We start from the raw sequence: 12,653 nt of genomic DNA, 5'->3' as shown, positions 1-12,653 counted from the left end.
ATTGGGGGGAGAACGCTGGAAGAATCGAGTTTTGGTTGCGCCACCACATGAGATTCACAACCGCCCACTTTACGCACCCACCCAGGAAATTGGGCAGAATTGGTCGAGCTTGCGTGAAGGCGAGACAAGATCTCCGCGGACATGACGCGACAGGAGGTGGAGGTTAAATGGACCATGGGCCGCAGACCCATAGAATGTCCCAAAGCAAGGGTCAATACGTTGCCCCGAGGAGGTAGGCAAGGCCCAATGGGGGGACGTAAGCCCAGTGAATACCTAGACCATTCACAGCCGGAGCGAAAGCTACCGCCACTGCTGGGTACGAGTCTGGGTCACGATTACCTTGCTTGCGAAACTTCTCGCTCTGGGAAGCATGACACTAAATTGTTCCTGGTTTTCCCATCATTCGTCGCACGTGTTCTTCCTTATCAACTTCCGGGATCCTGTCAGCCAGAGGCACAAGCTGCGACTAAACCTCGGAAAAATCGGTGAGGGACTAGGAAGGAGTCTGGAGACACAAGGCAGCGCAGCAGTCATTAATATTGTCGTGGTTTAATTGAGGCCCCCATGCGTGGCGCAATTTTGAATGTGGGCCTTTCCCCAACAAACTGTCACGTCACACTTGGCCTCGGTTCGCGATGAGCTTCGCTCCGCCCATTTACTACCCAAAGGCAGATTACATTGAAACTGTCTGTGACTGCATGCATTGCACGTAGGCACGCACGCGCTTATACCATCCCTAGGATACAGGAAACAAGGTCTCGAGAAGGGCGACTATCGCTGGGCCGCAAAACATTATCTTGGGTGGGAAGACGATCATTTCTAGTCAGGCAATCATCCGTGGGGATCTCAGGAGAACAGGTCCGGGGCATGCAGTAGTAATTTCAATTGGCCGCTACTGTCTCATCAGCGAGGGATGCATATTGAGGTCAGCTTTCAACTTGAAAGCATACTTGAAACGTGGTCGACCCTGTCCTTAAGGCCCCCTTACAAAACCTATCGCGGAAATTTCAACTACTATCCCATGAAGATTGGGGACTACGTCCATATTGGGGCCAACAGCGTAGTTGAGGCAGCCATCATTGGAAACTATGTAAAGATAGGGAAAAACTGTATGATAGTGAGTCCAGTGATCTGTTCCGTTTTGCTTGCGTCGTCCAGATCTGATCGTGCTAATGAAGGGAAAATTTGCTACCATCAAAGATTGCGCGGAAATCGCTGACAATACTGTTCTTCCACCCAACACTGTGGTGCCCGCACTAGCACTTTTTTCAGGATCACCTGGTCAGTAGTTTTCCGATTCTGGACAATAGCAAGTACTTCCTCATTGGCACTGCTCTAGGGAACTTCGAAGATAATCTTCCAGAATCCACGCAGGAGCTCTTTGAGTCTCAAGCGAAGAGCTACTATACTCGATTTCAACCCCTTGAACCATAATTGGGGACGTGACTTAGATGATATCACGACGGTTCCTTTGTAACTGGAAAAGTGGAAGTTGAAGGACGGCAACGTTGTTAAGAAGAGTTATATATTGGATGGGGAAAATATGGAAGGACCTATAGCGGATACAGCACTCTCGGGCGTGAAGCCATCATGGACCAGCTGTTTGGTTCAGATGCCGATTGCTCATGCATTCAGTTAACATGTTCCATGTGCTTTTTGCAGCGTCCAATACGGTGGGAGCTGATATGAGTGTGCTAACATGCTGTCCATTAGACATGAATCGTTGTGTACACACGAGAGCAAATTAGTGTGAGTGTCATCCATTAGGAACGGTGTAATAGTTCGGTGGATTACAGAACAACAGACCGATCATTTTCATCGGTCCGACGAGCTTTTCATGATGTCAGAATTTAAATTAACTTGGAGGGCTGCCATGGTATTGGAGGAAGGACAGGCGGCGGTCGATCTGTGACAAGATCCAGAAGGGTCGGGCATCATGGTCGAAGATCGGGAATAGTGCGGAGACAGCACCGGGCCCCAGGATCAAATGACCGTCACAACGCTAACCCAAATAACGTTAACATGAGTGTTCAATAGTGTCCAGTTACCCCCAAGTTCCCTCGGAGGAGTGGATCACTCACACACAGACGGACATGAGGATCCGAAACATTTGATTTGATTTGGTGGAACTGAATCAACATGCTTGATCGGCTAGCGCTGCGATTTTCAAGGCATTGTGAAGCTCGTATAGCGTGGCGATATAGCCATAGTGAGGCGGCCACAAAATGACAAAATGTCCGATGTATTATGTCTATCATCTGGCAATTTGTCATGTCTGAGGCCTAGGGATACCGGGTTCAGTTCGGAGAGCCCAACCGATGGTCCTAAATCGCAATCGCGATAACAGATTTGCTCATACTCTGGTACAGTTTGAAGGGTTGAAGATGATTGCTTGGGCTCGGTATTGAACTGGATCTTGACGCTATTCGGTTATCGAACCCCTAGCCTCAGCTATCACCAACAGAACACCGTCCTATCTTGATGAATATGTGAACCATCGTGGTAGAGCACATGGCTTGGAACCCTGGCGAGAGTCTGGAGTCCCAAATATTATCGTACATCCAGGCGATCAATGTGCACCACTCTGACCCTTACACAAAGGTTGGAATCAGCACATGCATTGGTTATGGCCATGCACCCCTAGGGGTCTTCGAACACGAATCCTCCTTGTTTTTCAACAGCTTCAAGGTCCCTGTCTATCCTTGTCTGCAACACGTCACGGAATTCCTTGTCCACCTTAAACTGAACATCAATGTATCCTTCTCTGGCGTCGACAACGGCGCAGTCTACCACATCCCGACCCTCGATCTCCCTTAGTTCCAGAATTGGATTGGAACGGAAGACGCGGATATACCGATTTGCAAGCCAGGCAGTATGGAACCGGGTGCACCCAGGAAAACCAAAGTGTGCAGAATTCCAGTCATATCTGTTCGAAGCCAGGACGAACATATTTAGAAACCCAAGGAAGCAGACGAGAAGCATCAGAGAAGCATCAATGACAGATTCGTTCATTGTCGAAGTCCTTGATAGGGGTGAGAGAACTCACTGTGCATTCCCATTCACAGTGGCGCCATGCTCTGGGGGTACGATACAATAAGCCCTGTTAGCTTCAATAGCGTCGATCATACAGGATTGGGCTTTCGCTAGCTCGTCCGGATGATTCTCGGCTCCCTTGCACGAACAATAGATCGGCGGATAGCAAGAGCCATAGATGACATCGAAGTTTGCTCATTTGGTCCAAACAGAGGATTCGTCGAAATAATTGCGGTGCCATTACCGCTGATATACTCCGATCCTGCACAGTTCCGAAACTGCCACATTCCATCGTCAGTACGATGGCAGCCGCCGACGGGGTCATGGACGAATGTAGATATGGGTCAAAAGCAAAATGGAAGATGTAGCCAACATACGTTAAAGTTATTCCTTATGAAAGTCACGCGTCGATCTGGAGGTGAGTGGCGATTGATCAACGATACCAAATATCCTGCAACAGCATCAAGGCGGCTAATTTGGTGGATCAATGCCTCGGGGAGTTCGAGGGAGGCGAGGCGAGATTCTGCATCTACCTGAGGCCATGGAGCGGAATCGAGACACCGAGATGTGGACTTTCCCGTTGTATCAACAGCATCCTTCACAATAGTACTCCTTAATTTCTCTAGCAGCTCAGGGGAAAACCTCAAGTTAATGGGGGAAGAGTTTCTGTAATCTGAGATGTAGCGACGCTGTGCAGCGGGAACATCAAGATGACAAGTGGACCAAAAATCAGGAGCCGGAATACTTTGGTTGAATGGTAGGTCTGGGGCTGGGTCATGAGATTCTCCGATACCTTTATCTGGGAGGAAAGTTTTGGGTTCTTGCAGTTCGAAGGGTTCAGGGTTCTGTTGCTGGTAGAAGCTGGACAGCGTCTTTGTGAATCGCAGAAGCTGGAATCCATCAGCTATAAGGCGTGTGAGTGTGAAGTAGAATTATTTGCGTGTGATAAGTAATGCAGGACGTAATGCACTTGATGTATGCCTACCGAGGAAATGGGATACTGTCATGCCGATGGCAGTCTCATTCGATTCAGGGAAGAATGTAAGCTTGAATGAAACGAGTGGTTTATCATTGTTTATGAGGTTGGCAAAATCTATTGGTTCGATATAGCGTCCAAGGGTGTCCAACACGACGAATGGATGCTGAATGGCGCGCCCATGACTTTTCACAATGCTCACGGGAACAGAAGAATTTGTTAACTCAATCTGTTGTGATCAGTGAACCAAATGTAAACTGGATTGTGAATGAAATCACCCACTTTCCATTCCTTGCTCTTGCTGTGTCGAAGACGCCCAGCAAATGTCGGAAACTGTGACAATGTGCTTGCTAAAGCCTCACTAAAGCGTGGGATGTCCAAAAGAGTGGGGATGATATGAAGATTCTCAATCTGGACACAGAGGTGTTGTCCATGAGAGAACCACGACGTTGCTGGTTTGAATCAGCGTCACCACTTACAAAAATAAAGTTCCACAGATCAGTTCCCACCAAACCTTGATGAGTGCGACCATCGGCTACAGTGGGTAGAGAAGGTGCAACTGAAAAATTGCTCATGATGCAGCGCGATCACCGCCGCGGAATCCCAACGCACGGGATTGAGATAGCGAGCAGAAGCTGGGACGTTATGTAAGACGATGATCCTCGTGTCTAGAGCGGTCACCAAGTGAAATCCTGGCAGCCAGGTTCGAAAACCTCAACAAACGGCAATCACCGGGCCCGCGGTGTTATCAAATTGAACTTGAAGGGGCGTGTCACAACAGTTCAAATCGGATCTGCGGCCCCACCATCGTGCCCTTTCCGATTTTTTACTTATGCAAAGTTCATCGTTCAAACAATATGCCAGGGTACTTATTCCTAGTACTCCTCTAAGCCAAAAAAGACATTTTCTCTGAGCTTGTCAATTTGCAAATGGATTTTTAGGGCCAATTTGGGGCTCTCCATCTCCGAGACGCGATAAGCAAAGGAAGACGCGCCACACTTTTGGAGATCGCAAACTCTTTCTGGGGACTCGACCCAAATGCCCGGAGGGCTGCCTTGAGTACGCGCTACGGTGATATTCTGCGAGACTTGGATTGCTTCATCTCCCATTTAGATGCTGCTGAGTCGACGGTGGTAGATGTGGGGGATTTATCAACGCTTCAGGATCCATTAGATTTTTCAGAGCCACCATATGGCATTGTCCCGCAGCGCGGTGTGATTGTTCGTGTCGGCTTTAGTTCGGACCCCGCATGGAATTCCTTTCTGGAATCCGTGCTTCAAACTGAGCGAGATGGGATCAAGGAATTGCTAAACACCGCCGGTGCGGAAAACCAAGAACAGAATGATAGCGGGGGAGAAAGCAGCAGCGAAGAGGACACCAATCTACCTGAAGAGGGTGAAAGCTCGAGCCAGCGGCAGGCTGGGCCTGCACCTTGCTCGCCGCCGTCCGAAACTTTTATCGTGATTGATCCTTCGGATCCAACTTCACCCTATCACCACCTCGCCCCTCGACTACAGAATGCGACAAATATCACCCTTTTGAGACTCTTCAGTGATTTGGACATTATTCCCACCTTGCCAGTTCCTCCACAACAGCGAATACCAGCCAGAGCTTCTTCTCCGCTTATTGACATGGATGGTCTACACGAGATATACGAAGGTCGGACCGTCTGGGTCTATGATGAGAAGTCCAATCAAGATGGTTCTGTACGCCTCATTGTGCCTCGTCCAACTACATATGGACTCGCAACGTAAGTGGACTTCTATTCACTACAAGCGAAGGGGCATGGGATTCTGATAAGGCCCCTTTGATACTATATTTCTTTGCAATTGCAGCGGCGACAGCTGGAGAGTGCGCGCACCATTCATATGGGAGTTGCAGATTAATCTTTCTGGGGGGAACATGATGATAGATTTTGGTGGCCTGGACCGATATGATGCCATGGAAAGACGACGCAATCTAGAAGAAACCAAGCTTTGTGTATGAGAGCAATGGAATTTTAGGCGACCCTTGCTGCCCTTTTACATTAATGTTTGGTCAATGTTTGGAGTGATCGGTCAGCACGCACTAGTGCCTCAAGAGCTAAGCATGACTTCTTTTTTTTGCTTGATGGTCATTAATGCGACGATTGTTGGCTCATTCCGAGTTCAAGATGCGCGTTCCTGATGTGTTCTCTATTTCAGCTACCTCAAAATCTCTACTTTTAATGTACTGTGTGCACATGGGTGTTTGAATATACAATTTTTCGAGAAGTCATAAAATAATGAAGCGGAACAAGGTAGTTTGAAGGCATCGAACTCTGAAAGGGATAGGCCAATATACCAATAAATACCGAGAATGAGCAGGTGAAGCCAAAGCCTATACAATGGAGATAAGGGGTCGACTACGAATGAAGGACGACAGGGTAATGGTATATACTCCGGTGATCGGGGTTGGTTCTCGGAGAGTGGATTAGATGGCGGATAGCAAAAGGCATTTGATTGAGAATCATGGATGAGAACTAACATTGGCGGAAGGGTATCGATGGGGACGTGAGTTTTCGTAGACTCTCCATTCCCGAAAATAAACGAACGGCTGGCTTCTGATGCGGGCTCAGGAGTGTGTGCGAATAATTCCTGTGCCATTTGAGCGTGGGTTGGATATTCCAAACTGGTGACCATAGCCCTGGTGATCATTGTTTAAGGAGAACGAAACCGAAGTTGTGGGATCTGAATAAGGGGACATTACGTAAGATGCGACATTTGACGTCGGGCCTGTACAGACATCAAAGAAACGCGAATCGTTCGTGTCTTTCAATTGTTTATACGTGCCATTGATGCCGTTTCCATTGCCATTTGGGAGATCGAAGACAACAATCCCAAGTTGAGACCCATCCCTGCATCGAACCCTGAGGGACTCGACGAGGATGACAATCGCCCATCGGAGGAATGTGTATTTATAGATGGCAGGTGTGGCAGCGTAGAGTGATGCGCCGTCGAGGTGAGGGATGGGAGGCTGTGGGACTGGCCACCTGCGTTGGAAGGAGTGAATGGGCCAGGCGATAATCCCACACCAAGGTGACTGAATCGCGGCAAGTTCTGCCTGCTAGACATGCTCAGAGATCGGCCACTTTGCTGCTGCAATGAGGACATTTGCATGGAATTTTGCAGCTGAGGGAGAAGCGAGAAGTCCGTAGCAGAAGTTGAACGGTCTTCAGACGAGGGCGGGAAGGGGTTGCAGACTGAAGTCGAGGATGGGTACGACGAGGCGGTGTCGTCGATGTTGGGGACGTTATTGGGTGAAAATGGGGACGTTGGCCGCGAACCTGACCGTGACCGGGAACCCTCCAAACGATAGTTTCCGGAAGTTATTGTGGACCCCGATGATGATGGCTGGCCCATACGTCCATACGATGGGGGTGAGGAGCTTTTACAGGATGAGAATGAAAGGGGAGGTGATGGATAGCTAATCGTGCCGTTCAGCATTGTTGCCGCACCTGGTAAAGATCGAAGACTATGTGCCAATTGGCCCGCGATGCCTATGAGCTGGTGCCGAGTAGAAACGGAGGCTTGCATGCCCTCCGTCCAGTCGTGCGCGGGTCGCCATAATTTCTGAGGTGTGCCGGTTGCATGAGAATTTACTTCACGAAAGTATGTAGGCGGCTTATTGAGGATAATGACAGCCTTGTCTTGACCCATGCCAGGGTTGAAGTCAGGATAGTATTCGATGCAACTAATGCTGTCGTAAGGGATCCTCATCTTGAATCCGATGCCACTCGAATGGATGTACCACGTCAAGACCCGTCGTGTATCGCATGTATACGCTACAAGGTCGACAGGGGTGGAGTGAATGCGTCTCCAAGTTCCTATTGCTAGGTCTAAACAAGGAATGATCGTAATGGCTACAATTTGTGGCGAAGACGCAGCAGGACGCGTATAAGTAAACAGAACGCGGTTTCAATAGGGAAGAGTATTGCTTACGATCTTCTTCCTGTAGAAATGCATTGAGTTCGCCTGGCTTAGGAAAATATGGCGCAGGTGGATAACCACTGAAGCCGGCGCATGGGCCACCCAAAGCAGAAGAGGAATCGACCAGCGAGGCTCCAGGGGCGCTTGAATTCTGGAAGCGCGCTCGCTGCTCGAGCAACTTGGCCTTGGCACGACGGTTCTGGAACCATATCTGCGTCTGACGTTCGTCCATACCGAGGGCCTCACTAATTTCCTTGCGGCGGCTAGCATCAAGACTGCGGTCTTGAGCATACGCCCTCTCGAGATGCGCAAGTTGCGTCGGGTTGACGCGCCCGCGTTTGCGCTTGCCACGCTCTGGCCCTATGGCGGAGGATTTGTCAACGCGAGTGACACTTTCAGCATTGTCATCGGAGGTAGGTTGGGAAGAGAATCGCTTGACGGTAGGCATGGGGGGTTCTGGGGATTCTAGGAGTGGTGAATTGGATTGAGAAAATGTGTATCGATGTCAAACAGCCAGGAAGGACGATACCTGAGCCCATCAGAGGTGTCCACTACGTATAGGACGAGGATGGATGATACAAGAAGGAACAAGGGGGGTAATTGCGGGAGCGACACCAGATCTTGGGCCAAATCTAGAGTATTTATATATTTATATGCAAATATATCGTTTGTCTGATATCATTGGTCGGCAAGAAACAGAAGTCCCAGGAATGCCTTAGAATTCGAGATCGAGCATCCCCCAGGGGTAAAAATGTGGTTACAACAGTGACCGTAGGGATCCTGGGCTTGCTGCTAAGAAAAACATGAGCTTTGGCTGGAACATTCAGTGCTTCGTAACTCTTGTTGAAGCAAGGTTGATCGGGTTGAACCCGCCTCCGCGGCTTACGACTCGAGTAGAGTCAGGTATTAGGATATTGCTCATAAATTTTTGTAATTTTTTTCCTCCCGATGTCGAGGAATTTGTGCCGTGCACCCACTTGGGGACGCCTCTGAGTGCACATTGCGGAACGGCTTGCCTAATCGAGACAGAGAGGTTGAAACCAAAATAAATAGTCCAATTGAGTTGAATCAACTTGGAACGCTAGATCAATTGATTTTTGCAGCAATTGATTTCCAATTCAAAGCAAAGTTTCTGGTGGAATGAATTGGTGGAGGTCTCATACCGTGATGCCTGACAAAGGGGGATGGTTGTGTTCCCCATCATTTGGGTTTCGTCCCGGACCAGCGCTCACAGAGCTGGGCTACGACTGACTCACAGTTGTGCGAGAAAAAATATTGTCCTTAGTTTTCAGCTTGCTCGTGCTGCTTGGCGAACTAGGTCTGCACACGCAAACTCGGAGCCTCGAGTAAGAACCCAGGACATTTGGGTGACCGCAGCCTGCTCGCATTCATGCTTGCTCGATTCCTGCTAAACCATAATACAATCCAACGTCCCCGATTCCCATTTTCCATGGGCAATTCACACGTTTCCACATAATTTTGCTCACTGTGCCGCCTTTTCTGCTGAGAGTGTGTTATGGGTGGACTAATCGTCCTCTCCGAGGCTCTGTTCAAAGAACAGGTGTTTTCTCCGAGTTACGAGACATCTTGGGAAAGTTTTGTCTATTTCTGTCAAAATGGGAAATGGTCTGGTGCTTACAGAACAACAGATCATTCCTGTTCCTCCTTTCTTCAAGTCCCACCCTTTATCCGACATGCAGTCCATTGCATCCGATCGTTGTATAGCCTCGATGCGGACTTCGATCGAACCGAATCAATCATAAAATGTGACCTGTTTAGTTGGTTGAAGAGACTTTGCACTTGCCCCGAACGCTGGCATTCCTACTTTCGGGTCGCCCACTTGTGATCATCTGAGAGTCTTTCCTTGAGAATGCGACATCGTAACTATGTTCACTATAATTCATAGCCTTTGTAATTGCCAACTGCTGTCGCACTTGTGTTTAACCTGGTTTTCCCACAAGTTATCTCTTTCGGTTACACCGTTGTCACGAAGAGAGCGTATGATGATAAGAACAAGGCTTAATCGACGATTCGTTGCGTTAACAACCTAGGGAATATGTATAGAATGGTAGCGTCATGATGCCAGAAGCATATTCAGTCTGTGTTTCCCGGGCCTTACTGGCATTCGCTCTAATGATGGTACTATGTACTACTCCTTTCTTGGCCCCAGTGTGCGCATGACATCCCAACCATATGCTTGCAATATCCATGAGTGATGCGTTGAAAGCCCATTCAATTTGCAGCGCTTTCAGAAGCAGGAAATCTTGACTGCGTGTTTTGCGCGGATGTATGCTCGGCTGGACGATATTCGTTCGTAATCCTCCATCTTGAGAAAGGCTAAGGCTAAATTTCGTGGTAGGCACGACTGCAGGGTCACAGCCGATTTAGTCCAGTTTCGTTGCCATTGATCTGATCGAAATACATTCGTGCACTCGCTTCGGTTCGGCAAACACTCCTGCGTCGCGGGCTCCTCGACGCACGGCATGCATTCTAATATTATGGCACTCAGCTGAACCGTGTCACTTTTGACTGGCGCGCTTTCAAGTTAACAATGGGCGCTCATCGTTTTTTTGTTGCGCTGTTCATGACAAGTTTCAGTCCTTTGCAACTTGACGTCACACCTCCACTCTGGAGCCGTTGATCCCCATCACACAACTGATGATCTTGACCATCATTTTTTTCCACGTCGATCAACGGGTCGGAGCCTTACTTAACACAGATGGCAGCACTCAGTACTGGGGTAGATCCCGCTCGTGTTACTATCTTTGCCCTCGGCTTTACTTCGGTCAGGGCTTCGACCACTGCCTTGCTGAAACAATGTAACGGTACTCTAAGCTGGACTGAATTCCAGTCCATTCATTTGAGATGTCTTGATTCACCTTCGACTCCGACGAGTGGCTTCGCGGATTGCACGGTTTTTGTTTGAGAGGATGTCCTTCCCCAAGCAAACACCACCATGTCGAGTGACAGGATATCGCAATGCACGATATGCATCCTGGAATTGAGATTCTCTTATGTGTTATGCATAGCTTTTCAAGATGATCATTAACCGAAAAAAATGAGCTAAGTAAGACCCCCAAAAGAGTGGTCCATAGCGTAGTGGCGCACTGCAGGTAGTGTCTCTATCGACATGTCATTACACGCGATGATCAATGGCAGCGCGGAATTCACTACATATATTCCTGAAATGGGTTTTCTGTCTTGGACAAGGAATCGGATGAAGTCGGATAAAGGTGACAGCATGAGTCAAGAGCACGTGCACTAGAACAGCATGTGGCGAAGCGGGCGAACGTTTACACGGCAAGTTGGGTCCTGGCGACGAAACCGAGAAACCTCTCATTGCGATGCAAACACCCACAGACGGATGATCGTAACATTGTTGTACTGGATACAGGCACTGATGCACATGTTCAACTTTCGCCAAAAGTGCGAACCTCACTCCAATTGGGTTGAACTGGATAGTGAATAATTGATCGAATGATCCTTCAAAACCAAGGCATTTCTCCGATAGGCTCAATTTTAATTCTGGTCTTGTCGATCGTGCGAGTCTCTGAAGCGACGTCGTTGCACGCAAGAAGTAATGTCCGAACCCCTTAATCTTTATGTGCTCCCTGGACAACCTGAGAGTATTTACCCTCGTCGCTTGTTTATCGGTCGATGCTTCGCGCAGCTAGCTTCGGTCGTAATCATCTCCGATCTCTGCTTTCATATATTGTCTTGCTTCTGTCCCAGTGGGATGTTGGCGAGGTTTGATGGCGAATCAGAACTTCACTTGGCGCCTGCACACTATATATCCTCGCGTTGTAATTTTCCATAAGCGTGGGACCGGTGCGGTCGTTGCATGGCATGTAACGGTCCGCTTCGTTAGACCAGCTAGTTCGATTTTTTCAATGGCCTTGACCTACCATATGCTGATGAAGCGGGGGCCAGGAGTTTCCTGCCATAATGCCTTTGTATATGTCCCCCCCCTTTCATCCTACGAGGGAACCCTGTATCCAACTTCGCCCTCTCGATTGGAATTGTGTGAAAGCTCTCACCTTGGGAACTTCCATGACGATTTCTGGGTGACGTCTTTGTGATACGCAGTGTCCAGTATATGCGTGCTGTGCGCCATCATTCTAGCCGCTGAGCTAGCCACAGCCTAGATCACGGAGTCGCTTATTATAAGGGCATTACGCTATTCGATCCTTACAAAAGTCGTGCTCGCATGGTTTCACTCAGGGAATGGGGTTACTCTGGCTTTTATCAGGACGGATCGTCATTGGCTCCCGCGTCGAAGCGTCATGGGTTGTGGGCCCAACGGCTATTGAGGCCAGCGGTTAGGCGATATGGAGTGACTGGTGGGACCGAAACCTGTCTCATAATCGTCGGCAGGGCCTTCCGATCGTTCCCCTATCCGACATTCTGGTCACAAGTGAAACCCCGCGTAATGGACCGGGTGGATCTCGTTGGGGGACATTGTGAACCCCAGTGGGAATGAATCAGGATGGCAATTCACTGCTTTTTTGTGTTGTACCGATCACAGATCACGCTGTGTACCCTTCAGCGCCTATCTTGAATGCGTGGATTCTGGTCTTCCTTTCTGTTTCTTGGTTCAATTTTTCCACCACCAGTACGAAATTCAGTCGTCGGAAAATTACGAATTCGACCGGTGACTCGTCATCTCCAGTTCGCTTGCTTTCCTTGCTTTCCGGGAA

At 48.8% G+C, this 12,653-nt stretch overlaps 5 protein-coding genes across 5 annotated transcripts; 2 read left to right on the top strand and 3 right to left on the bottom strand.

Annotated features, from left to right (window-relative positions):
- Positions 1–397: 397 nt before the first annotated feature.
- EI90DRAFT_3037595 (dynactin, subunit p25) lies at positions 398–1,808 on the top strand. The gene is made up of 5 exons (XM_039058792.1): positions 398–686; positions 741–925; positions 979–1,117; positions 1,179–1,281; positions 1,340–1,808. Exons 1-5 carry the CDS (start codon positions 636–638, stop codon positions 1,432–1,434), a joined length of 573 nt encoding a protein of 190 aa, XP_038921319.1. The 5' UTR covers positions 398–635; the 3' UTR covers positions 1,435–1,808.
- Positions 1,809–2,640: 832 nt separating this feature from the next.
- EI90DRAFT_3012685 (uncharacterized protein) lies at positions 2,641–4,584 on the bottom strand (the record flags this gene model as incomplete). The annotated part of the gene is made up of 7 exons (XM_039056581.1): positions 2,641–3,022; positions 3,047–3,077; positions 3,179–3,311; positions 3,411–3,937; positions 4,019–4,238; positions 4,292–4,420; positions 4,489–4,584. 7 exons carry the CDS (start codon positions 4,582–4,584, stop codon positions 2,641–2,643), a joined length of 1,518 nt encoding a protein of 505 aa, XP_038921318.1.
- Positions 4,585–4,712: 128 nt separating this feature from the next.
- Positions 4,713–6,270, top strand: EI90DRAFT_3037590 (uncharacterized protein). Its single transcript, XM_039058791.1, has 4 exons — positions 4,713–4,874; positions 4,951–5,068; positions 5,123–5,759; positions 5,845–6,270. Exons 1-4 carry the CDS (start codon positions 4,842–4,844, stop codon positions 5,993–5,995), a joined length of 939 nt encoding a protein of 312 aa, XP_038921317.1. The 5' UTR covers positions 4,713–4,841; the 3' UTR covers positions 5,996–6,270.
- Positions 6,100–7,064, bottom strand: EI90DRAFT_2275473 (uncharacterized protein). The gene is made up of 2 exons (XM_039052803.1): positions 6,737–7,064; positions 6,100–6,673 (listed from the first exon to the last, which is right to left on the bottom strand). Exons 1-2 carry the CDS (start codon positions 6,772–6,774, stop codon positions 6,193–6,195), a joined length of 519 nt encoding a protein of 172 aa, XP_038921316.1. The 5' UTR covers positions 6,775–7,064; the 3' UTR covers positions 6,100–6,192.
- On the bottom strand, positions 6,802–8,404 carry EI90DRAFT_3117509 (uncharacterized protein; the record flags this gene model as incomplete). Its single annotated transcript, XM_039063000.1, has 2 exons — positions 6,802–7,889; positions 7,969–8,404. 2 exons carry the CDS (start codon positions 8,402–8,404, stop codon positions 6,802–6,804), a joined length of 1,524 nt encoding a protein of 507 aa, XP_038921315.1.
- Positions 8,405–12,653: the final 4,249 nt, after the last annotated feature.

The sequence above is a fragment of the Cantharellus anzutake genome, assembly GCF_015039405.1.
Source record: "Cantharellus anzutake strain C23 chromosome Unknown EI90scaffold_6, whole genome shotgun sequence".
NCBI lineage: Eukaryota > Fungi > Basidiomycota > Agaricomycetes > Cantharellales > Hydnaceae > Cantharellus > Cantharellus anzutake.
The sequence above is the reverse complement of the archived record's forward strand: the minus strand, read 5'-3'. Positions and strand labels throughout refer to the sequence as shown.